The sequence below is a fragment of the Conger conger genome, chromosome 4 (assembly GCF_963514075.1).
Source record: "Conger conger chromosome 4, fConCon1.1, whole genome shotgun sequence".
Classification (NCBI taxonomy): Eukaryota; Metazoa; Chordata; class Actinopteri; order Anguilliformes; family Congridae; genus Conger; species Conger conger.
The window spans coordinates 32,563,642-32,587,063 of NC_083763.1; the positions used below are offsets into that span (position 1 = coordinate 32,563,642).

At 43.3% G+C, this 23,422-nt stretch overlaps 1 protein-coding gene across 12 annotated transcripts in view; it reads left to right on the forward strand.

The window, feature by feature from the left end:
• Positions 1–23,422, forward strand: part of LOC133126246 (disco-interacting protein 2 homolog C) — a 166,015-nt gene that overhangs the window by 108,569 nt on the left and 34,024 nt on the right. For all 12 annotated transcript variants that reach the window (XM_061238246.1, XM_061238249.1, XM_061238248.1 and 9 more), the window contains exons 12-23: positions 2,821–2,944; positions 3,495–3,604; positions 6,369–6,471; positions 6,729–6,793; positions 7,135–7,228; positions 7,520–7,639; positions 9,857–9,971; positions 19,022–19,161; positions 19,491–19,627; positions 20,486–20,694; positions 20,839–20,953; positions 21,862–22,063. In XM_061238246.1, coding sequence (XP_061094230.1) covers positions 2,821–2,944; positions 3,495–3,604; positions 6,369–6,471; positions 6,729–6,793; positions 7,135–7,228; positions 7,520–7,639; positions 9,857–9,971; positions 19,022–19,161; positions 19,491–19,627; positions 20,486–20,694; positions 20,839–20,953; positions 21,862–22,063 — 1,534 coding nt within the window. The remainder of the gene's footprint in view (positions 1–2,820; positions 2,945–3,494; positions 3,605–6,368; positions 6,472–6,728; positions 6,794–7,134; positions 7,229–7,519; positions 7,640–9,856; positions 9,972–19,021; positions 19,162–19,490; positions 19,628–20,485; positions 20,695–20,838; positions 20,954–21,861; positions 22,064–23,422) is intronic.

Below are 23,422 nucleotides of genomic sequence, written 5' to 3' on the forward strand. Positions count from 1 at the left end.
ACCCTTGGAGGGTTCAAGACCAGACTTGACCACAGGGTTTGTCTCTCTGGAGTCTGGACCACATGCAAAATGAGGAGCCAAGATGGGATAAACGCTGTGTTCTTTTCATCGTCTCATATTCTCATATTTCTTATTGGAGCTCCTGCGGCTGAAAAGCATGGTTGTGGTTAAATTCACAGTTGTTTCTGGTGAATGTAATGCAGTGAATAAAACTTAAAACACTGTAAAACACTCATACAGAGAATTCCGTGTCATCATTATGGGTGTAATCAACTTGCCCTGTTTTCCTGTTACAATTATGAATCCATTGCTCACCCTTTCCTTACATGGTTTTACTATTACAGCATGCTTTATTCATTATTTATTCAGTCTTTATACATTCATATCTGCTTCTCATACAGAATGTGCTCAAATGTAGCAAATGTTCATACTTATTTAAAAAAATGTTCCCCAGCAACCCTAAAAAAGCAGTGTTGCTAAGCGAATGTGTTACCATAAGCTTGCGTCATTTAAATCTTTTTTTTTTCCTGAAGAGAGCTCATTGAGTATTGCTGAAATGTGGGATCGGTGCCTATTGTGGCCAGCTGAATTGACACGTCCCTCCCTCCAAAATTCCCAGAATGAATATTGAGACTGCCAGAACATTCTTTGGCTTGCTTCCATTCCAGAGCTCACTTCCAAAGCTGACTGAAAGTTACTCTGCAGTCAGCAATGGGGAATCTCTACGATATTGCTCCACGCAGGTTAAGAGCTGAGACAAACAATTAAGAGGAAATGCAGGACATGAGTGAGGTGCTTAATGCCCCCCTGAACAGTTAAGGTAATTACTGATGTGCCCTCAAGAAATAGCATCAGGACGACTCATTGTTTCTAACCAGTGACACCAAAAATATTGTACAAATATATTTTTTGATACTGACAATTTAGGTGGCTTTCTTCTCCGTTTTCCGTGGTGCCTTTGGCTCTGGTTGTCTGTCTGTATAGAGCACACTGTCCATCGGATACGCCACTTCAGTGGGACACAGTGACCTCCTCCACTTTTGCTTAGGAGAGCTTTCGATTGTGTGTTAAAATAGGGAGGGTGCCGAACTCTGTTTGCCATGATGGGTTGGTTGGTGTTAATTTTCTTTCTCCCCCTTTACTTCATTCCCTTGGGTTTCAAATTTGGAACATCCAGCCCCATATTTATGTCCTGCAGTGTCCTCTATCTGTCCGTTACCGCTGAGCTAATCAGTAGCGTCACAGTGCAGCACCCTTTTCATGCCCTTGTTAGACATTGAATTACGCCACCACTGCTAGAATCCTGCAAAGTCTGTTCTCCATGAAACCACAGCCAAACTGGATCCTGGATCCTCAATCCTGGAACGCTGGAATGCTGTCCATCAGTTTATCTGACAAGTGCTTCCGGATCAATCTGGTGTAGAGGTTTACACAGGAACTGTTTTAGACATAGTTTTTGTTGGTTTCTTAAACATGACTGACTTAATTTTAGTTATCCATCTTTTTATTTGTTGAATCAATCTTGTGGTAGGTATCCTTATTGCTGCCGAGGCTAGAGGACAGTTGTATTGTTGTTGTGTTGTTCTTGGACGGAGCAGTAGTACAGTACTGCCAATGGGAGGCTGGTTTTTGTGGATATTCGTGGGTTGTAGGATGTTTGTAGTGTTTTTTTTGGATATCCCTTACGCACCACCAGTCTCCCCTTTGTGAAGGAGTGATTTGAATGCAGATTTCAAAAGCCTTTCTGCATTCATTTAGTTTTGCAATCACTCTTAGCCCCTGGGGTGTGGCCAGATTATGGGGTTTATGGGCTCTGGATTCTAAATCACAGCTCATTGCTGCTAACTGTCACTAATTGAATGACTTTCGTCAGATGTGCTGCATCTTGTCACTAAATGAAACGACTGGTCAGATGTGCTTCATGTCTCAGTCCAGCTGTCTTGTTGGGGGGTGTGTCTTCCTGCTTTTGCCTCCCTACTATGGCAATAATGGCATTATCACAATGACATTTGTTTTATCTGATGGAGATAGAAAAGCATGAACACTCACAATCCGTTCACAACTTATAGGTTTCACGCTATCAATCGATCAAACAAGACATAAAAAAACAACACTGCTTCATTATCAGGCCACTTCATAACAGAATAACAGTGCTCTGCAGGCTTGCAACCCGTGCTCCTAACCTGCCAGTCTGCACTGACATTAGAGCAGTGACTTAAGTAATATTTTGGGTGGAATATTGGGGTAATGCGACATTGAAATATGTCAAATTGCAGGGATATCATGCACAAATCAGCCTAATGTTGTAATGTTAGCTAGAGACATCAGCATACTAGTGAAAAAAATAAAGAAAAGGTCATTGAATACATTGAAACAACATTAAATGTTAAACACTAGGTCTTATTAATGAAGAAAATGCATACTTTTTTTATTATTATTATTTTTTTCTTCCTTCGGCTTCGTTTGCTTGGCTAAGTGGAGGGGCAAGGGGTGAATTGGGATTTGGCCTAGTTCTTTCATTGTACATGCAGAAGTGCTGGAAATACCAGTGAATTGTCTGGTATTTCATTGATCAGTCTTGCTGTACATCTTTCTTAAATTTTTGTTGGCAGACATTTAAATATTGATCCAGGTGCTTGATTTGTGATTTCATGCTGATGTTGAATGTCTCTGTCCCATCGCAGCATGACAGTGCCCGAGCACGCTCCCCCACGCCCAAGCCAGGTCTGCCACACCCTGGCTTCACCTCTCCTCTGTTCCCACTCCTAACACCCCTCCCCTCTCTCCTCCCTCCTCCCTCCTCTCTCCATTCTTCCACAGGATGCTGGGAGTCAGCAGATAGGTTTTCTGCTCGGAAGTTGTGGAGTCACGGTGGCCTTGACCAGCGACGCCTGCCACAAAGGCCTACCCAAGAGCCCCACAGGGGAGATCCCGCAGTTCAAAGGTCACAGAACACTGCATACATAACAGCCTCATGGGGGAGATCCCAGTTCAATGGTCACAGTGCATTACATGCACAACAAGAGCCCCATGGGGGAGATCCCCCAGTTCAATGGTCGCATACCATTACAAAGCACAGCATAGCAGTAGCAAAGGACACATTACATGGAAGAAAAAAAACAAAAAAACACTTTACTGTAGCCGCAAAGGTCACATCACTTTTCCCAGGAGGAGATGGGAGTGTAGGAGAGTGTCACCCCTGCATAATCTTTATTCAGATTATGTTTTGTTATCAATAGTAATGTTGGTAATATTTTTAAAGTAGTAATTAAGAACAGCAGCCACTGACATCTCCAGCATTATTTTGTCAGATTAAGTGTAACACTTGCTTTGTTTTTTGTGTGTGTGTGTGTGTGTGTGTCTCTGTGTGTCTCTGTGTGTCTCTGTGTGTCTCTGTGTGTGCCCTTGTGTGTGTCTGTGTGTGCGTGTGCGTGTGTGTGCCGTTATGTGTGTCTGTGGACGGACGTGTGCGGGTCTGTGGGGCATCTCTCCAGGCTGGCCTAAACTGCTCTGGTTTGTCACGGAATCCAAGCACTTGTCCAAGACCCCCAGAGACTGGTTCCCACACATCAAGGACGCCAATAACGACACTGCCTACATCGAGGTATCAGTCTTCCAGCTTACAACTTTATCAGTTATGACTCACACCTTTGACTTGCACAAACATTCAGAGGCCATGGATCAGTGGACTCATTTCAAACGGTACATACAGTACTGTGCTGAAGTCAGTTATGACAGTTACTGCGGAAATGACCTGAAATGGCCTTGAATCAAACTTTCAGCTTTTTCCACTTCTGAATGCGGAATCCATTTGATGTCGCAAGAAATATAGCTTACTTGTAAACACAAAACAAAAGGAGATATACCAAGTTTAAAAAAAACATTTCAATGGGCTTGTGTTTCTGTGTGTGACTGGAGAGGAATCGATAAACCCTGTCTCTATGTAGGAAAGAGCCCTTCCTCCATTAGTCACGCTGCATAAAACAGAATAAATAATTAATCTGTCATTAATTCTGGAGCGCCCGGTATCAGAGGTTTCAGAGGTGCAGTCCAGCTGGTCTGCGTTTTTTGTTTGTTCTGCTATCGATCTGTCTGGACTGCACATCTATAATGAATGTTTCAATCAGTGCTGTGTAAGGAATACTTAAGTATAATTATTATTAGTAGTATTATTATTGGCCGTAGAAATAATACGAATTTGGAATATTCTTACAACAGTAACGCTCTAAAAGTTCAGATTGCAATTTATACATTCTACATGTGGCGTCAAATATGGAGGTGGGTCATTGATGTTTTGGACATCTTTTCCTGCCAGTGGTCCAGGGGCACTATTGAAGATCAATGGCATAACAATACCAGGGCATTTTGGCTGAAAACCTAATCTCTGCTATGCAGCTGAGACTGGGTCATGCTGAAAAGTTCAGCATGAAAGAATGGTGAAAAATCCCTCCATATGTGTTCTCAAACCTAATCACAAATTATAGGAAAGGACCCATGGCTGTCATTGACAGGGTGTTTGGAGCTCGATGTATACAGGTTGTATCCTACAAACTGCTCTTTATAAGACCAGTGTCACAGTACCCCAAGAACGGAACTAATAACTACGCTGGTCCTGTTTTGGTGTGTTCTCATGATCATCCTGCCTTGTCAAATTTGGGGCAGCCATCCAGAGCCGTTTTCTTTTGATTTACTCATCTGTCTGTATGGTGCAGTGTGCCAGTCATTTTATTGATCTAAAACCTCATGATATAGAGCCTTCAGAAAATACTCACCCCCCTTTTCACATTTTATCTTCCATCCATCCATCCATTATCTGAACCCGCTTATCCTGATCAGGGTCGCAGGGGGGCTGGAGCCTATCCCAGCATACATTGGGCGAAAGGCAGGAATACACCCTGGACAGGTCGCCAGTCCATCGCAGGGCACACACACCATTCACTCACACACTCATACCTACGGGCAATTTAGACTCTCCAATCAGCCTAACGTGCATGTCTTTGGACTGTGGGAGGAAACCGGAGTACCCGGAGGAAACCCACGCAGACACGGGGAGAACATGCAAACTCCGCACAGAGAGGCCCCGGCCGACGGGGATTCGAACCCAGGACCTCCTTGCTGTGAGGCGGCAGTGCTACCCACTGCACCATCCGTGCCGCCACATTTTATCTTGATACAGCTTATGTTTTTTTATCAGTGCAATAAATTCAGCACATCTGTGATACAAATAAATAAAAATAAATAAAAAATGAAAGACATGCATTTGCAACAGCATTCACCTTCCAGAGTCAGTGCTTTATAGAGAGCCCTTTGGCAGAAATTCTCTGGTGTGTCTGTATGAGCTTAGCACTTTTACATTTTGGATTTATTTTGCCCATTCCAGGCAAATTTGATCCAACTCTGCCAAGTCAGGCAGAGAGTGTCAGTTAACAACAATTTTCAGGTCATGCCAAAGATTTTCAATGGAATCTGAGTTTGAGCTTCAACTGGCCCAGTCCAAAATAATACCTTCTTGTTTTTAAGCCTTCCTTTGTTTTTGTTTTACTGTGATGGACAGATGGCTTGCGCCAAACCTCGTGCTTTGTTTTCAGGCCCAAGAGCTCAATGTTATTCTTATCAGAGCACAAAATCTTAATGTTGGCCTTCTTAGTTGTTCTTAGTCGGGCTGTCAAATTTAGATACAACATTTGACTGTATTTTGAATGGGGAAAAATTAGAATTGTTAAAATTTGATGAATATGTGCACGCTAATCTAACTTGTTCCCTATTTAAAAGATTGACCTTTTCTTTATAACCGTGTTCATAGCCACCTATACTTGCCAGTCATAGCCGAGCTCACTCACACTCAAACACTAGGTTCTTAATGGCCGAAAGTAGTAAATGGCTTGGAAGTACTGATGGGAACTTTCTCTCGTTTTGGTGACCCTCATCTTTTGGCTCAGTTTGTTTGCTGTGTTTACTCTCAAACTCTCAAAGCGGGGTTCAATGTTATTAACAGGCTGATTGTTTAAACTTTAACCAGAATGACTTTTTATGTACTTAGCCAATCTGTGGTATAATTTATCCTTGCTTAAAAATGTTTTTTTATTTTTTTTATTTTTCACACATAACAGGAAGCGGCTATTTCATGACTATGATGCATTAATGATAAAAAATCTTTGTCTTGCAAATTTTTTAAGAGATATTGAAATGTATTCTAATCTTAGTTGTTTTTTGAAATACATATACAATATTCAGATTTCTTTTTGGTCCAGTTGACAGCCCTGTCCTTAGCTGATACCATTTTTTGTCATGCTCACTGCCATTCTGTGTCTCCCTTCTGCCTGGGTTGCGTGTCTTAACAAGTGGGGCTTGGCTTATTTTTGGGACAGTATAAAACCTGCAAGGACGGAAGTGTTCTGGGAGTGACTGTGACGCGCACGGCCCTGCTGACGCACTGCCAGTCCCTCACGCAGTCCTGCGGGTACACAGAAGGTGCGTACCCAGGGCTTGTGGTGCGGGTGCGACGCCATTTGTGGGTGAACCTCATTATGCTGGTGCCATTGGCACTTATTTATTATTTACTGACATGGTTATTGTGCCTCAAGTCTTTAAGTGAAATATACTGTGCAGAATCTGTGTGCATGTGACTGTGAATCTGTACCGAGTGTAATAAATGCATTTTCTCCCTCTCTCCCCCCCCCTCCCCCATCTCCCTCCGTCTCTTTCTCTCTCTCTCTCATTCTCTTTAGCTGAGACCATTGTGAATGTATTAGACTTTAAGAAGGATGTGGGTCTTTGGCATGGGATCCTTACGGTAAGACAGCAACTGCAACATCAGGGGGACATCCTCATTTACTGAATGTAGATGTTCATTAATGTATGCACATGTTTTATGTGCTCTTTAGATCTGCACAAATGTCTGGGGAAATCAAAGTCAAACCCCAGGCAAATTGTGTCTAAAAAATCCAGAAATACACAAGTATTTGTCAAGCCTGGGTCATTTTTGCCATTGAGGATGGGGTGAGCTTAGTTTCTGGCCCTGACTTTAGTGTTTGTGTTCAGCCGTATGCAAAGTCTATAATCAATTCTCAGATTAGTAGTACACTGGAATGGTGTGTCTAATGTGTGCCTGGAATTCCGGCTTTCCTCCACCAGAGTGTCATGAACATGATGCACGTCATTTGCATCCCCTACTCCCTCATGAAGGTCAACCCGCTCTCTTGGATCCAGAAAGTTTGCCAATACAAAGGTCAGTGTTCTAAGCTGTGTCTGGGGCTGTTATTAGATGATGAACCATCCCCCACACACACCCACACACACACACAACACACACACGCAACACAGACAAACAATATATCAGACAGAAAAAACTGATTTACAGAAGATTTACAAAACTGAACTGAAAAGCTTGCTTGATCTAAAAACAGAGCTCGCCATTTGTTTTCTTGTCGACGTGTGGGAATATATGTAAATATGAATTTTAAAACCGAGCTCTGTTTGGCTACCCTAATCATGGTTGTGCTATCCCCTCCCTCGATAGCGAAAGTGGCCTGTGTGAAGTCTCGAGACATGCACTGGGCGCTGGTGGCTCATCGGGACCAGAGAGACATCAACCTCGCCTCCCTCCGCATGCTGGTGGTCGCAGATGGATCCAACCCCTGTGAGCTCCGCCATCTCTACCCCTACCCTCAAATTCACCTGACCCAACGCGAGTAAACCCTCAACATTGCTCCTGACCCAACGTGCGTAAACCCTCCACATTGCTCCTGACCCAACGCGAGTAAACCCTCCACATTGCTCCTGACCCAACGCGAGTAAACCCTCCTCATTGCACCTGACCCAGCACGAGTAAACCCTCCACATTGCTCCTGACCCAACGCGAGTAAACCCTCCACATTGCCGCACAGATGTCTTGTTTACAGGAGAGCAGAAAAACCGCGGGGAGTTAGTACTTGGTCAAAAATGAGATAGCGGTGGATTCAAATTCCTGAACTGCGTATCTATCATCCCCCTTATTCTTGAAACTGAAAGTGGTTTGTAAATATGAAAAAAAAGTTAAATGTTCCGGCAGGTTGATCCTGCAGTATGCTTTTTTGCCCTGACCATACATTGGTACAGTATTGCCAAAGCCATCATATTAATAATATATTCACCACCGCAAATTTTTATTCGTCAAGCAAAGTCAGTCAGTTATGTTTAAATTCATGGAAGAAACACATTCAGGATGTCGGTGCAAGTGGAAACCAATCCCCATTTAATTTCCTCGTAGACTACGCCGAAGAACACAGCCTTTAGAGACCGAGCAAGAGAAACACAACAATTTGTGTTTGTGGTTTAGAGACAGTGATGAATGCTTTGCATGTTCTGTGAGACATTTTTGCTGGTCAATTGATTTCAAATATGTTTTCATACTTTTCAAAGATTTTCAGCATCTGAGATAATCGCCTAAATCGGGATCATTTTGGCCAGGATAGCCGTGGATTGAAATTTTCATACCGTTCCATCCCTAATCTCTCTCTCACTCTCGCTTTTTGTTTGTCTCTCAAACTTGTTTTTTTTACATTTTGCCTCAGCATTATTGCAAATGGCCTTTAGGAAATGGAACAAGGAAAAATTAAAATATCAATATATGTATGCTGAATAAGAGTAATGGAACACAGGCCTTTATTACTTGCATCTCTGCAAGACCTCTCTTTTTGTAATCTTTCTCCTATGCAGCTGAGTCGTTTAGTTTTTCCTTCTTTCTTTTTTCTTCATCATTTTCTTTGTCTCAGCCTTTCCATAAATCTTCAAAATTTCTCTATCTTTCCTTCCCTCCCTATTCTGTACCTCATCAGTGTTAAAAGGGAACGATTTAGTGTTAGCTGTTAGCCGTGTCCAAGGGCAGTGCATTTTCAGGCGAACTCCTCTGCTCCGGTAAAAACAGCTGGACATGTCCGCCGCCCCAATCCGTGGAGGACTCTTTTTGGCGAAGGCGACCCTATTTTTTTTTGCATTCCACAAGAAAGGGCTTGACCAGACAGCTGTTTTTAGAAAGAAAAAAAGTCCTTTGTGACTGCTGCTAAAAGGAACTGTGTCTGTACACAGAGTGCATGAATACAGAGCCCCAGGGATGCTGTGTGTGTGTGTGTGTGTGTGTGTGTGTGTGTGTGTGTGCAGCTCAGGACTCAAGCTGACTCAGCAACCTAAATAATTTTTCCACTCGCTGAAAATAAAAACTCAGTGGGGGGCAACTTCTGCATCAGGAGACAAAGACCGGAAGCCTCTCTGTGAAGCAGTGGTTCCCAGCTCTGTTCCTCGAGATCTACCGTCCTGTAGGTTTTCACTCCAGCCCTAACAAAGCACCTGCGGGACTACAGCATGGTAAATCTCCAGGAACAGGGTTGGGAACCACTGCTGTAAAGAGATGGACAATGTATGTAGTGGATCCACAGATTGTGGTGATGGAGACCGGCAGAGCACTGGTGAAGATGTGCTTTGTGCTTGTGGCTTCACTGCCAGGGTGTGGTGTGTGTTTCTGTGAGATTGGCAGTGTATTCTGGGACTAGTCTGAACCATGTTTTGAACCTAGTGGCTAAGGTACATGACTGGGACACGGGAGGTCCAAAGCCAAAGTCTGAAGCATTATAGACTATTAACTCCCAAGATGGTAATGAAAAACTTACACTCCCACCTGCTCCTTTTCTCCTGGCCTCACCATGATGTGCCATGCCCACACCTCCTCACCAATGCTGTGGTCCTTTTCTGCTCTTGTCTTTGCCCCACTACCCACACCTCTCCTACCCCACCTGCTGCCACCTATGGTAGGTGAAGTATAGGAGCCAACATTGGTCCTGTCAGCTGGCTGTTTCTCAGACCCTGCACCTCTCTCTCCCAGGGTCAATCTCGTCCTGCGACGCCTTCCTTAATGTCTTCCAGAGCAAAGGCCTAAGAGCAGAGGTCATCTGCCCCTGCGCCAGCTCTCCAGAAGCCCTGACCGTCGCTATCCGGAGGTAACAGTGCTGAGTGTTACACCTTATATGCCGTCCTGAACAGTGCTTCCCTAAAGTACAGCACATTAATCCGTATTACAAAATATTTCACAATATAAACGGTACTCCCTGCTGAAAAAAACAGCGCAAGCTAGGTTTTTGAAACAGTTTGTTGCTGGTTGAATAGTTCAGACCAGCTCCATACTCAACATTGTTTGACTAGCTCTAGCTAGGTTTTGAATCAACTGGTAGCTGGCCATTTCAAGGCCATAGCTGGATTTTACACCATGGCTAACTATTTGAAATAATTTCTCAAACAAAATTAGCCACATTTTCACTTACGTCATCAGAATGAACTGGGTTTTGAATTTAAGTTCCACACTGACTTTGAATTTAACTGCACATGCATTAAAACAAGACTGTAATTATTTGGTTTGCAGCTTGTATCAATCCAGTACTGATGGAAAGAGTATTTTACCAGCCTTGAAAAGTAGTTAACAGAAACCAGGTCTCTTCCCTGATTGTGAGTCGGTACAGTGGCAACAATATACAGGTGACACGGGCTATTTTCGTTACACAGTCAGTGATGCAAGTGAGGGAAAAGTGGTGAATATATACTGTAGCAGGGTTCTCTGTACAGGAGAACCCTGCTACAGTGTATATTCAATGCAGTGGCAACAATAGTACAAAATACAAAACTAGGAAATTTGACCAGAGGTTGAAAGATTGGGTTCCTGCTTGGGACCGGGTTGATTGTTATATTGAGCACATAGACAGAAAGTCTTTATATGGTGGACAGCAGTTTAGCAATGCATTTAGACTTATAAAAAGGGGTCAGTTATTTTGTAAATGGAAGTTTAATAGAAACATTGAGGTGTCATCTGAAAAAATAAATTTTGAGCGAGTCTGCCTTCCAGACTGGTTGTGAATGTTGTTCCTCCATTGGGGATGGAGGCAGAGAATGACCGGAGTCATGAGGAGCGATTGGAGCTTGAAGGGACGGGACAGCCAGCTAGTGAGAGGATGTTGACCCCAGAAGCCTGGCTGTGAGGTGTAGTCATTGGGCTCATTCCAATCCCTATTTTCTTTTCCTTGCTCCTGACCCTGAAATCGATTGAAGTCTGCCATTCCAACAAGACATTCCAACCTGTTATCCTTTTCAGTCCCAAGCCCAATATAAAGTGGCTCCACCCACATCCCAAGGGTTTGGTTGAGAAATTGAGAACGTTGGGTATTTAGTAGGGTTTTAATAGCAGCTCAAAAAAATAGTACAGCAGTCATTTTCATTGGTTTAAAGGGTATTAGGTGGAGAGTGCCATATCGCACTCATGGAATTTTGCGGTAGATACACTCAAGTGCCATATGACACTCTTGGGACTGACAGAATTCTAGGAGCTAGAAATGGAAGTTAGGAGCCCCCAACCTTGCCTTTGAGCAACCTGTGGAGCCACCTCTGCCCATCTTCCATGTCTGTGACTGACATGGCTTCGAACAGATGTTTGAAAGAGAAAGGACATTGCATCTGCCAAATTTAAATTCTCTCAATTTCCCCATCTTCACTTCTTTTTCTAGCCTCTCCCAATGGGTGGAGCTAGGAGTAGAAAAAGAAAAAGATAGGAGAAAAATAAGTGAATGGAATGAGCCCAAAGTCTAAAGATAGTCAGGGACAGCTTGGCTGTTGGTGAGAAGAGAGAGTGGACGATGTTCTGAAGTGGTATGGCATGTGTGCATTTCAGAAGGTTGAAGACCTAGCAGGCAGCAGGACACCAGCCAGTCTCAGTCTACAGTCTCAGTCTCAGTGTGCACGGACACCTGCCCTGGGTTGAATGCACAATTGAATGGGATCCAAATTGTTTTCTGTCCTCATTGATCTTGCATTTCATAGGTTCAAGGAAAAAGTATTTTAATCCAAAATATTAAGTATTTCACCAAAGTCTGACGCATGCACACGCACATAGAAATTCTCCTCTATCACAGTGCAGTTTCCCTGGTCCTTCTAAAAGAAATAAAAAATCACCAGGTTCTAACGTGAAAAATATGGGCTGTGTTGTGGTTTCGGTGGTTCTAAAGTCACTTGCAAAGGAATACTATTTTTCTTGGTCTGGCGTAATCACATCTTAGAAGCTGTGTACCCTTGGTGACCAGACTCAAACATCAGACAAAGAGATTAATGTTTTTTTAAAAGTTTTTTTTTATATCAACTGCATTATGCATATCACTGCTGTTTTTCTGTTTCATTAAGCTGCTTTCTTTTCTTTTTTTGTTGCCTTTTTTTATGGGTGAGGGGTTCTTTCTTTAATTTGCAGTACGGTGCAGTCAGTAAAATGAAAGGGAATCTAATGAGAGTTGTGTGTCGCTTCGCACGCAAACAAATGTGGTGCATTGTCATTTGCTGATGTCATGATGAATACATCATTTTACTGCATGATTTGATTTCAGCAATGTAACAAGCAGGCCTGCAATAAACCCCCTTTCCTCATCATTGCCTCAGCTTTCTGTAATACTGCAGTTCTGAAACAGTCCTGTGCCTCCATCTCAAAACTCGACTGACACTCTCCATGTCATTATTATTCATTTTAAAATTCACTTATATTAAATGCGAATATTATTTCTTCCTTAGAATGTTTTCTTTATTTATCAATAACTAGACATACTGTGGTACTGTATGTATTCAAACATATATAGAATATTGTAAGATGTTGAAAGTGCATGTGGATCTGGGCTGTATATGAATTGTATTATAATAATAATAATTATTATTATTATTATTATTATGTAGGGACTACAACTTCCACATTCCCACAGGAAAATTCTGCGACGTCCACCACGAATGACGTCTAACTTGGTTCAGCCAATCCCGTAATGGCGGGAGCAATAAACGGTCCCGTATAAGAGCAAGACACGTTCTTGGGATCTCTCTTCTGCTTCTTCGGCCTCTTCTGCTTCTTCTCTTGGACGCACCCTTTTTGGGCATTCGCTTCAGCTCATCTGCTCCGAGACTCGGACAGAGGCTGGATGCTGCACAGCGCACTACCAGGCCTACGGACACACCCAGTTACCTCGCGGTAACTTCGTGGCCTATAGCGAGTGGAAACTGGTGTACGCGGAACGCTACATCAGTTTACTCCTGCAAAGCTCACCATCGAACAACAGCAACAAACTTTTCCACCCGGAAAAAGGACAAGCGAACATCTATATAGAACGCACGCATTCACAGCACCATCGCGGCTCCTATAAGGACAGCACGTCTTTTGGATCCAATGCGTATGGACTCAGTGAGAGAACAAACATTCAGGCATAGCCAGTGTTTAGTTTAGTCTTAACTGTTTTTGTGGATCTGTGTTTCAATATTTACCATCCTACTACTGTAATGTGTTTGGTTAGCTACATATATATGTACGTGAATTGATTCGCCGTCTTTTGCGCATATATAGAGTAAAACTACTCAAGTAGTCCCATCCCACAGCTAACTCTAACTCATTACCACACCCAGAACTCTAGCTTACTCAAGCTAGCTACTCCCACTTTTACCTTTCCTTTGTTCAAGCGACTCGCGCACTTGCGCGCGCCACACACACGCACACACACATACCCAACTAAATTTCCTTACTAATTCCCGTTAGTTTATCTGTTATGTGTTTGTATGTTTGTTTAATAAATATATTTTATTAAACCCCGGTGTCCGTTTTGGAATCGCATAGACATGAGAGCCGAGTTAAAGCAGTCTTTCGAAGAACTTCCAACCTTCAGGTTATCGGTATGTTTAATCATTAATATTGGTTATTTTAATTATTAATTAAAATACTAAATTTGTGGTTAGATATTTCTGATAATAGTAATTTTATGAGACTGATTACTTTTTGCAGTTATACTGCTACACAACGTTTAACTGGCGCCCCGGTTTCGTAGAGAGTAAAATCCCTGCGTTATTTGGCGGCCCGTGCGAGGACCCTACATAATTTGGAGTCCCGTGCGAGGACCCCTACATATTTTGGCGCCCCGTGTGAGGAAGACTAGCTTTGGCTCAAATTTCATGTCTTGTGACTTCATAACGAATTCCCCTTCCTAATTTGGAGCTCTGCATGAGAAAGACGAGCTTTGGCTCATGTCACGTGACTCCAGAACGAATTCTCGGCATTCTTTCTCAGCTAAATTGCCACCAGTGCAATTTTCTGAAAAGACCGCTAGAGGTTACCCTTGTACCATTTTTGAAAGCCTGCATGAGCCGCTTTCTCAATATACTGCCCCCTCGTGTAACATTGTAGTATTACATCCGTAATCTTACACGGTAGTTTGTTGATTGGCATTTACCTTCCGGTATAATACGTATTATCAATAATAGTATTATTAGTCGCACTGTATTATTAATTATAATTACTTTGTCAAATCCAAATTTAATTGTAATTTCAACCAATCACATTCTGGTATTTAGGATTAATGTGATCAGCATCACAGTTCCTATTTTACTGTCTGAATATCCGCCATATGTTCGGTCATTTTGCTGTTGTTGCATTGCAGTACCGCTAGTGCATCTCGAGTCCCTGTGTGATGCTATAGCTACCTTGTACTATAGTTATAGAGAATATTCAAAGAGCTTTTTAAATTCTTTATCCTTCATCACAACTTGTATGTTGGATTGTGATATTGGGAAACAATTCATTGCCAACTGTTAGGAGCTCAAGGCCCTTGTCAAATTGTTAACTTCAAGAGTACCCTCTTAAGTTACTGATTTTAGCTTTTAGCTTTATTTGGCTTGAGATATGGAACCCATATCTATTGATGAGTACCTTTCCTTTTTAGCCAAAGGTTTAGCACCTGGCTACATAGCTTTCCTGAATCAGATGAACCTCACTGAATGTAGGAAAGAAATGTTCTCCTTAATCAACGAGAAAGGTCACTCCCCCACCCAATCAAAAGACCCAATTCTTAGTTGTCTGGTCTTGAATTTTGCCAGACAGATTAGTCTTGCTCTTCAGAGCAACAAAAACTTAGAATCAGAGATGGCATACCTCAAAGGACAACACACCAGTGTTTTACTTGAGCTTCAAACTGTTGGCAAGAAAGCAGTACAATACTTGCGTGATCTGCATTCAGCCGAATCAGATCTTTGTTTCTACAGAGAGGAATTATTTCAGTTGAAGAGTGGATGCCACAAGCTGCCACATCCACTCTTCTGTAAGCCTGCTTTCTCAGGCTTGCCCAACTCCAGCTTCTCCTGCTTCCTCCTTACACCACAAGGCAGGGGAAGGGGGGTCACAAATTGATTCGGGTTTGTCAGATCCCGGTTCCACAGCTTGCTCTGATGGAGACTCGTCAGTCTCCTCAGATTGCAGTGCTGTTGACCACCCAAGCAATGGTTTGCCCACCTCTTCCCTGGAGAGGGAAAGGGGGGACTCCATCCCAACGGTGGTCCATCTCCGCAAGGGAGAAACAGTCAGGCAAGTACAGGACTGCACCTTCCATGCCCACCCCTCTCATGAGGAGGTCAGGGAACCCTCCCGTGGACACGGTAGAGGAGATCTAACGTTATTAATTGGGCACACAAAAAGCAACGCTAATCCCGCTAGCTTTCCCTTTATAACTGAGAGGATAGGTGACAGCTCTGTACAGTACACTGACAGCGACAATTCATCTTCTGCCAACCATTGCGAGAATGACTGTTTTGTAGCTCCGCCCCCTAAACCAAACCGAGGACATCGAGCTCCGCTTGAAACGCATTCACATTCAAATGTGATTTCAGTCTCTCCTTCTCCAAACAGGCAGACTAGTGCAACTTCACATGGTCTTCGCTTTGAGGAGCTAGAGGCCATGGCGAAGTATGTCCACATATTTGACCCCAAGGACTCTGAATTTAACATTCAGAGTTACTTGAGAGAAGTTGACTACTGTCTCTCGGATCTGCCCAGGGCAACCGATCGAGAAAAGGTACGACTTGTATGGAAAACCTCTACCAGAGAGATCCATACATTTATGGAACAACTTCCACCACAGGTTCGTTCCAGCTATCCCAAGGTTTGTGAAGCGTTGGTAGCTGAGTACCTGCCACGGTTTGATCAGGCCACAGCCATGATCAAATCTGTGGAGGTTAAACATAGCCGTACAGAACGACCAAAAGACTTTTACCAACGACTTAAACATGCATTTTTCCAGGGCAGAAACGGACCAGGCTTAGATGAAGATCAAGCCTTCAAATCCCTTTTTGTGCACAACCTGCACCCCTGCGTCCGAACTCATGTTTCACTGTTTTCAAGGGGCCAACACTCAGCCCTTGAATTAAGGAATGAAGCCCAAATGGTCTGGGACACTTTAAGGATTGTGCCCAGGAACGAGGTATTGGAAACAGCTAAGCACGTTGTTCCAACCAAGCCCGCCGGCACTTCCCAAGTTGCCCCATTAAAGTCTAATGGCTCAAAACAACGGCATGTGAGTAAGTTCCCGGTTAAGAGCCACCGTGGTCGCTTCTCACACTCTGATTCCAGCCGAAATTGGAGAGAAGACTGACCCGGTAGGCCCAAGCCTCAGAGTCACCAGCATGACTCTGATAGGGAAGATACCTTGTCTGAAGAGAGCTTCTTCAGTTCCTCTGAGGACAACTAAAGCCTCTAACCTTTGTTCAGTAGTGTGTATGCCTTGAGTAACCACTCCAAAGAGCTATCTGGTCTTGTTCAACCTCCATCAAAAGACTAAATAAGACTGATCTATAGCCGTGGTCTCCTCACAGGCAGACTCCCAGCTGAAGCTTTGACCACTTTCTTTTGCACACCTTTCCTACCAAAGGGGGGGTGGCAAAATAAACAGGTAGTTTATAGCAGCCACTTAGATTTGCATGTAGCAGCAGCAAACGCAGATCGTAAGTAGGTACTGTAGAGTTAAATCCGACACCTGTTATAACTCGTAAACGTTCATTGCTTCTTTCTACACCTACTGAACCATCGTAAAGTATTGCATGTAGAAACTACAGTGTAATCTTTACAAGTATATTGCCACACCCCAGTGTGCCTTACTCCACCTCTTCCCCAAGCAAGACAAGACCACTTGTGAGCTTACCACATCATTTAGAAATGAGACCACCTCTCCATTTCCTTCCTGATGACACAGCCATAAGGTTAAGCTTGGATACAGAAAGCTGCCCTAATTTGAAAATGCCCCCACATATTTCAGATGACAACCCTCGTCAGCAACCTGACTGTAGGGACTAGAACAATTGGTCAGTCTGAACAAGACTTCCAAAAAGGCTACAGCCTCTCCATCCTAGACCCCTACATCATCTGAACATTTTCATGGCTGGGTCATTCCTGTTGGTGCTCCACCTTCTGGACACCATCCAATAACTAACAAAACACCTGAACTAACAAAACGACTAACCCTTTCACCAAGGTTTCTTATGTTTTGTGACAATGTATTCACTGTTCGACCTTAGTGTTTCACATTGTTTGTATCATGTGTTTTAGACCAGTTTAGTTAATTGTTGATAAATGCCTGGATGTTTGTCAGTCAATTGTGAACTGTGTTACCGACCCAATGTACTTGACCTGTGGACTGTGAACTGACTTTTGTGCTCTCGAGGGACACTGGCTTCAGCCGCATCCTGAGACCACAGGGGGGATGTAGGGACTACAACTTCCACATTCCCACAGGAAAATTCTGCGACGTCCACCACGAATGACGTCTAACTTGGTTCAGCAAATCCCGTAATGGCGGGAGCAATAAACGGTCCCGTATAAGAGCAAGACACGTTCTTGGGATCTCTCTTCTGCTTCTTCTGCCTCTTCTGCTTCTTCTCTTGGACGCACCCTTTTTGGCCATTCGCTTCAGCTCATCTGCTCCGAGACTCGGACAGAGGCTGGATGCTGCACAGCGCACTACCAGGCCTACGGACACACCCAGTTACCTCGCGGTAACTTCGTGGCCTATAGCGAGTGGAAACTGGTGTACGCGGAACGCTACATCAGTTTACTCCTGCAAAGCTCACCATCGAACAACAGCAACAAACTTTTCCACCCGGAAAAAGGACAAGCGAACATCTATATAGAACGCACGCATTCACAGCACCATCGCGGCTCCTATAAGGACAGCACGTCTTTTGGATCCAATGCGTATGGACTCAGTGAGAGAACAAACATTCAGGCATAGCCAGTGTTTAGTTTAGTCTTAACTGTTTTTGTGGATCTGTGTTTCAATATTTACCATCCTACTACTGTAATGTGTTTGGTTAGCTACATATATATGTACGTGAATTGATTCGCCGTCTTTTGCGCATATATAGAGTAAAACTACTCAAGTAGTCCCATCCCACAGCTAGCTCTAACTCATTACCACACCCAGAACTCTAGCTTACTCAAGCTAGCTACTCCCACTTTTACCTTTCCTTTGTTCAAGCGACACGCGCACTTGCGCGCGCCACACACACGCACACACACATACCCAACTAAATTTCCTTACTAATTCCCGTTAGTTTATCTGTTATGTGTTTGTATGTTTGTTTAATAAATATATTTTATTAAACCCCGGTGTCCGCTTTGGAATCGCATAGACATGAGAGCCGAGTTAAAGCAGTATTTCGAAGAACTTCCAACCTTCAGGTTATCGGTATGTTTAATCATTAATATTGGTTATTTTAATTATTAATTAAAATACTAAATTTGTGGTTAGATATTTCTGATAATAGTAATTTTATGAGACTGATTACTTTTTGCAGTTATACTGCTACACAACGTTTAACTGGCGCCCCGGTTTCGTAGAGAGTAAAATTCCTGCGTTATTTGGCGGCCCGTGCGAGGACCCTACATAATTTGGAGTCCCGTGCGAGGACCCCTACAATTATTATTATTATTATTTTAAAAATTTTTGCCTGCGTCCCTGATTGATCCCTATGGGTTACATCCCTGGTTATGGTTATGCACTTTGTCTTGTACACTTTATGATTGTACACTTTTCCCTGGTTATGGTTATGCACTTTGTTGTACAACACTCTGGATAAGAGCGTCTGCGAAATACCTATAATGTAATATAATTAGAAACGTATTCTACGCGGTGGCCTTTTCTGACTGATACTGATTTCATTTTTTCAGACCCACAGATGACAGTAACCAGCCGCCGGGTCGAGGGGCGCTGTCCATGCAGGGCCTGAGTCACGGGGTGATCCGGGTGGATTCGGAAGAGCGGCTGTCCGTGCTGACGGTGCAGGATGTGGGCACCGTGATGCCGGGAGGTACAGAGCCCTGCACTGTATACCACGATGCAAGGCGTCTCTGCAAGTCTGGGCCAATCAAAGAGCTCCATTCAAACTACGGAATTATGCATTCAATCCTCATCCCTTGACGTTGTGCGATGAAGTTCACAAAGGTTTCATTTGATGCCTACACACCAGATTCTTCTTTCAAACCCAGGAACACCGAACCGGCGTGTTAATGACATAGCTCCTCTACTTTAGCCCTTCAGACATTTCATATTTGTTTTAGCAGCCAAAGCCGTCATCATTGAAACAAAACGCCCTTATTCTCTGGCTCTATTGACCAAATTTTGCCTTTGTGCCCACAGCGCTGATGTGCGTGGTGAAGCCGGACAGCGTTCCTCTGCTCTGCAGGACCGATGAGATTGGAGAGCTCTGCGTGTGCTCCGTTGCCACGGGAACATCCTATTATGGGCTCACGGGCATGACGAAAAACACGTTCGAGGTGAGTCCCTCCTCGGGCCTCTGTGACATGGGACTCGGGCGGTTGTAGGTGCAGGTGTTTCGTTTCTGGGGAAAATGTCTGAGTTCTTAGTTTCCAGAGCAACGGTTTCTGAGATTCTTTTGGCGAAGGTACTTGACTGGGGCCTGGAAGGTTGGTGATTCAAGCCCAGTATAACCACAATACGGTCAGCATAGTTGTTGGGCCCTTGAACAAGGCCCTTAACCCCACATTGCTCCAGGGGTATTGGCCTCTGCTTAGTCCAATTAACAAAGTTACTTTGGATTTTTTTTAAAAGTATCACCTAAATAACTAATGTAATGTAATGTTATTCTCCAGAGATAAAATGAAAAGCAGAACCTATTTTCCAGATGTTATATGTCCGATGCATAGGCATTGGTTTCATGTCTTTTTTGGCAAGATGCGCTGTTGGACCACTTATATGGAGCATAGTAAATTGTAAGGTCTCACAAACGTAGTGGCTGGTCCAGCAATGAATTAATATGAAAGCATTGGAGGTGAAATGTCTCCCTGTCTCTTCCCAAACATACTTGTTTGGACAGTGTAGCACAGGGGTCGGCAACTCAAGGGCCGAGAATAGCTGGTTTCCCATCCTCCCGTTACCTGCCAGTCAGATTTGAAGACAGTCTGACCAATCAGTAGCAGTAATTACCAGGGAGAAAAGAAAACCAGAACTGGATTTGAATTCGAAGGCCAGATTTGATGGTCCCTAGTGGAGCATGTGGGGTGTAGGATTGACATGTTTGTCTGTTTGGGGTGGAAAAAGCACTGTTTTGAGGTGTAGCACTCTTGGCTGTGATTCATGAGGCAGGAATCACACTGTGTGTTTTTGTGTGGCAGGTGTTCCCCATGAGCACCTCCGGAGCCCCCATCAGCGAGTACCCCTTTACACGGACAGGCCTTCTGGGGTTTGTGGGCCCCGGGGGCCTCGTCTTCATCGCAGGGAAGATGGACGGCCTGATGGTGGTGGGGGGGCGGAGACACAACGCTGACGACATTGTGGCCACCGCCCTGGCAGTGGAGCCCATGAAGTTTGTGTACAGAGGAAGGTGTGTGTATTAAACTCAGTCGTGAAAGCATGTGAACTACTAAAGGATTTTTGGATTACAGAGAGAAGCAGACAGAAAGGTCTATAGTATGCCTTTGAAGGCTACATTCATAATGTAATTCTGACTCTCTCTCTGCACTGATAGGATCGCAGTGTTCTCCATCACGGTGCTCCATGATGAGCGGATCGTGGTGGTGGCGGAGCAACGACCTGACTCCACCGAGGAGGACAGCTTTCAGTGGATGAGCCGCGTGCTGCAGGTATGAACCCCGACACCCCACCACAGCTGGGTTTGTGTGTGTAGGGGAGAGTAAGGTAAGTTGTCACCAGAGTAAGTTATCGCACTTACCACTCATAGTGTGACAACTTACCCCTTCGCAAGTGCACACCCTCTACTTAATTTTCTGTAATGAAATAACATATGAAGATGTTCTGTAATGAATACAAAATATGTGCCTGAGAATGATTTGGTGACATTTCTTCCATTGTGATGTATTGCCCCAATGAAATGTAAGAGTGTGAGAAGTGTTACAATATGCCCCGCTCTCCTACTGTAGCTCCTGACTGTGTCTCATGCTCTGGATGTCCTCATGAGACTGTGTGCAGCCCTCTGTCTGTATGGGCAAAAAAGGGGACCAACTTTCTCACATCAATTTGTGCACTAGTCATGAAGAATACTTCAGTACAGTCAGCATTTCATACATTATACAATTTCACCTCAAAACAACATTTAGCTCAAGAGATCAAGGTTAAATTATGAACTCTTCTGTGTGGCTGGCAAAACAATTCCATACAGAGATTTTTTAAGAATTACGATGGGCGTAATTTGAATTTAGGCATACATTCTCCATAGTTGAATGGGGCATTGAACAAACTGGGGTCAATTTGAGAGATTTGGGGTAGCTGCAGTTCCAGGCTGTAAATGGTATTAGCTTGTGGGCTACTTACATTTGCTATAGTGATTGTATAATTTAGGGTACACCCGGCAACTTTTAGGGCAACATATGTAAATTTCAAGGTTGTGTCAAGAAAATTTAACTTAAGGGGTTAAAGTTGTCAAATGTAGTTTGCTTGCAGTACACACACACCCTCTATAACCCCTCTCTCACAGCTCTGTCTGATAAACATCTGGTTTCTTTCCCGTCGCACTGTTCTCCCATTTTCTCAGGCGATAGACAGCATCCACGGGGTAGGCGTGTTCTGCCTGGCTCTGGTCCCTGCCAACACCCTCCCCAAAACCCCCCTGGGGGGCATCCACCTGTCAGAGACCAAACAGCTGTTCCTTGAAGGCTCTCTGCACCCCTGCAATGTCCTCATGTGCCCGCACACCTGTGTCACCAACCTGCCAAAACCCAGACAAAAACAGCCAGGTGTGTGTGTGTGAATATGTTTGTGGGTGGCTCTGTCTGTGTCTGTGGTTACAATACCATAATTTATCTTACAATACCAGTACCAATATCCTTATTCTTACATTATAATTATCTCAGTTGAAAACTTTCCCCAGCCAAGCCCCCCAAAGAAAAATAAACGCACAGGAATAAACAAAGCCCATTTCCCTTTCCCCAATACCACATATACATTTATCAATGAACAGACATATGGAGGACAGACAGATATAAAAAAGAACAGACAGGTGGTGATGGAAAGAAATAAGAAGGTAATACGCAAACAAATATATATAATCTGGGAGAAACAAATGTCAAATGAGACGTATGACAAATAAGAAAAAATAAATTAAACTAAATAAATAATTATGCTGTTAGTAATCAAATAATACATCAAAATCAGCAAGTAATGAGTGTTGTAATGGAAAATGGAAATAAGTATGAAAAGATGTTTGTGGGTTTGTTAGTCAGTGTATGTGGTGGGTTCTTTGGCTAGTGCGTTTAGTGTGACACATAGTTTTAGCACGTAAGAAATTATGTGTGTTGGACATTAATTAGGTTAAGTAGATTTAGGCCTGTAATACTGTAAATTGAGCCCACATTTCATTCAGTTGTGGTTTTTGTTTTTTGAGAGGCATTGCGTTTTCAATTAGATGTTATCTGTAAAAGCTTAAACATTGCAGACACTTTGTCTCTGCTTTTCCAAATATGGAATAAGGAACCAGAAGAATGTGATTTGAGTTATGGATAGGGATTTGAACTAGTGGGAAACTTCTCAGTAAACATGGTGAGGGTCAGAGTGGGATGTTTCAGTTCAAATAAGGAGATGTTTTGTTGATGACTTCCTGCCAGAACTGCTGAGTTAGTGACAGGCCTGATGACATGAAGTAGTTAGCTGGGATATTCGGTGTGGCCATATGTTAGTCTATGAATCCCATTGTATACAGCTTAAGCTGGGTTATGTGTGCTGTATGGTTCATTTTATTTGGATTTAGTTGTGTCTTAGTATTGTTGAAAAAGTGTTAATAGAGATTTGTGTCCAGCTGGTGGCAGTGCTGATTCTAAGGTCTCTCTTCCATTCTTAGATTTTTCACAGTCTTGGTAAGGAATGGTTAGTCATTGATGGAGATTTATAGTCTGCCTGTTCTATTTCTATCAGTGGGTTATGATGTTAGGGAAGTGGGTGAAGCCAATTCATTGTGTAAAGTATGAATGGGGATTGTCCAAGTAGTAGAAATAAATGGGTGTCTTGAGACCTCAGTGAATTTGACCTTAATATTGACATCACATTTCTTAGTTAAATTTAATCCACAGGTTTTTTTCAGTAAAATTTTGTAGTTTTAA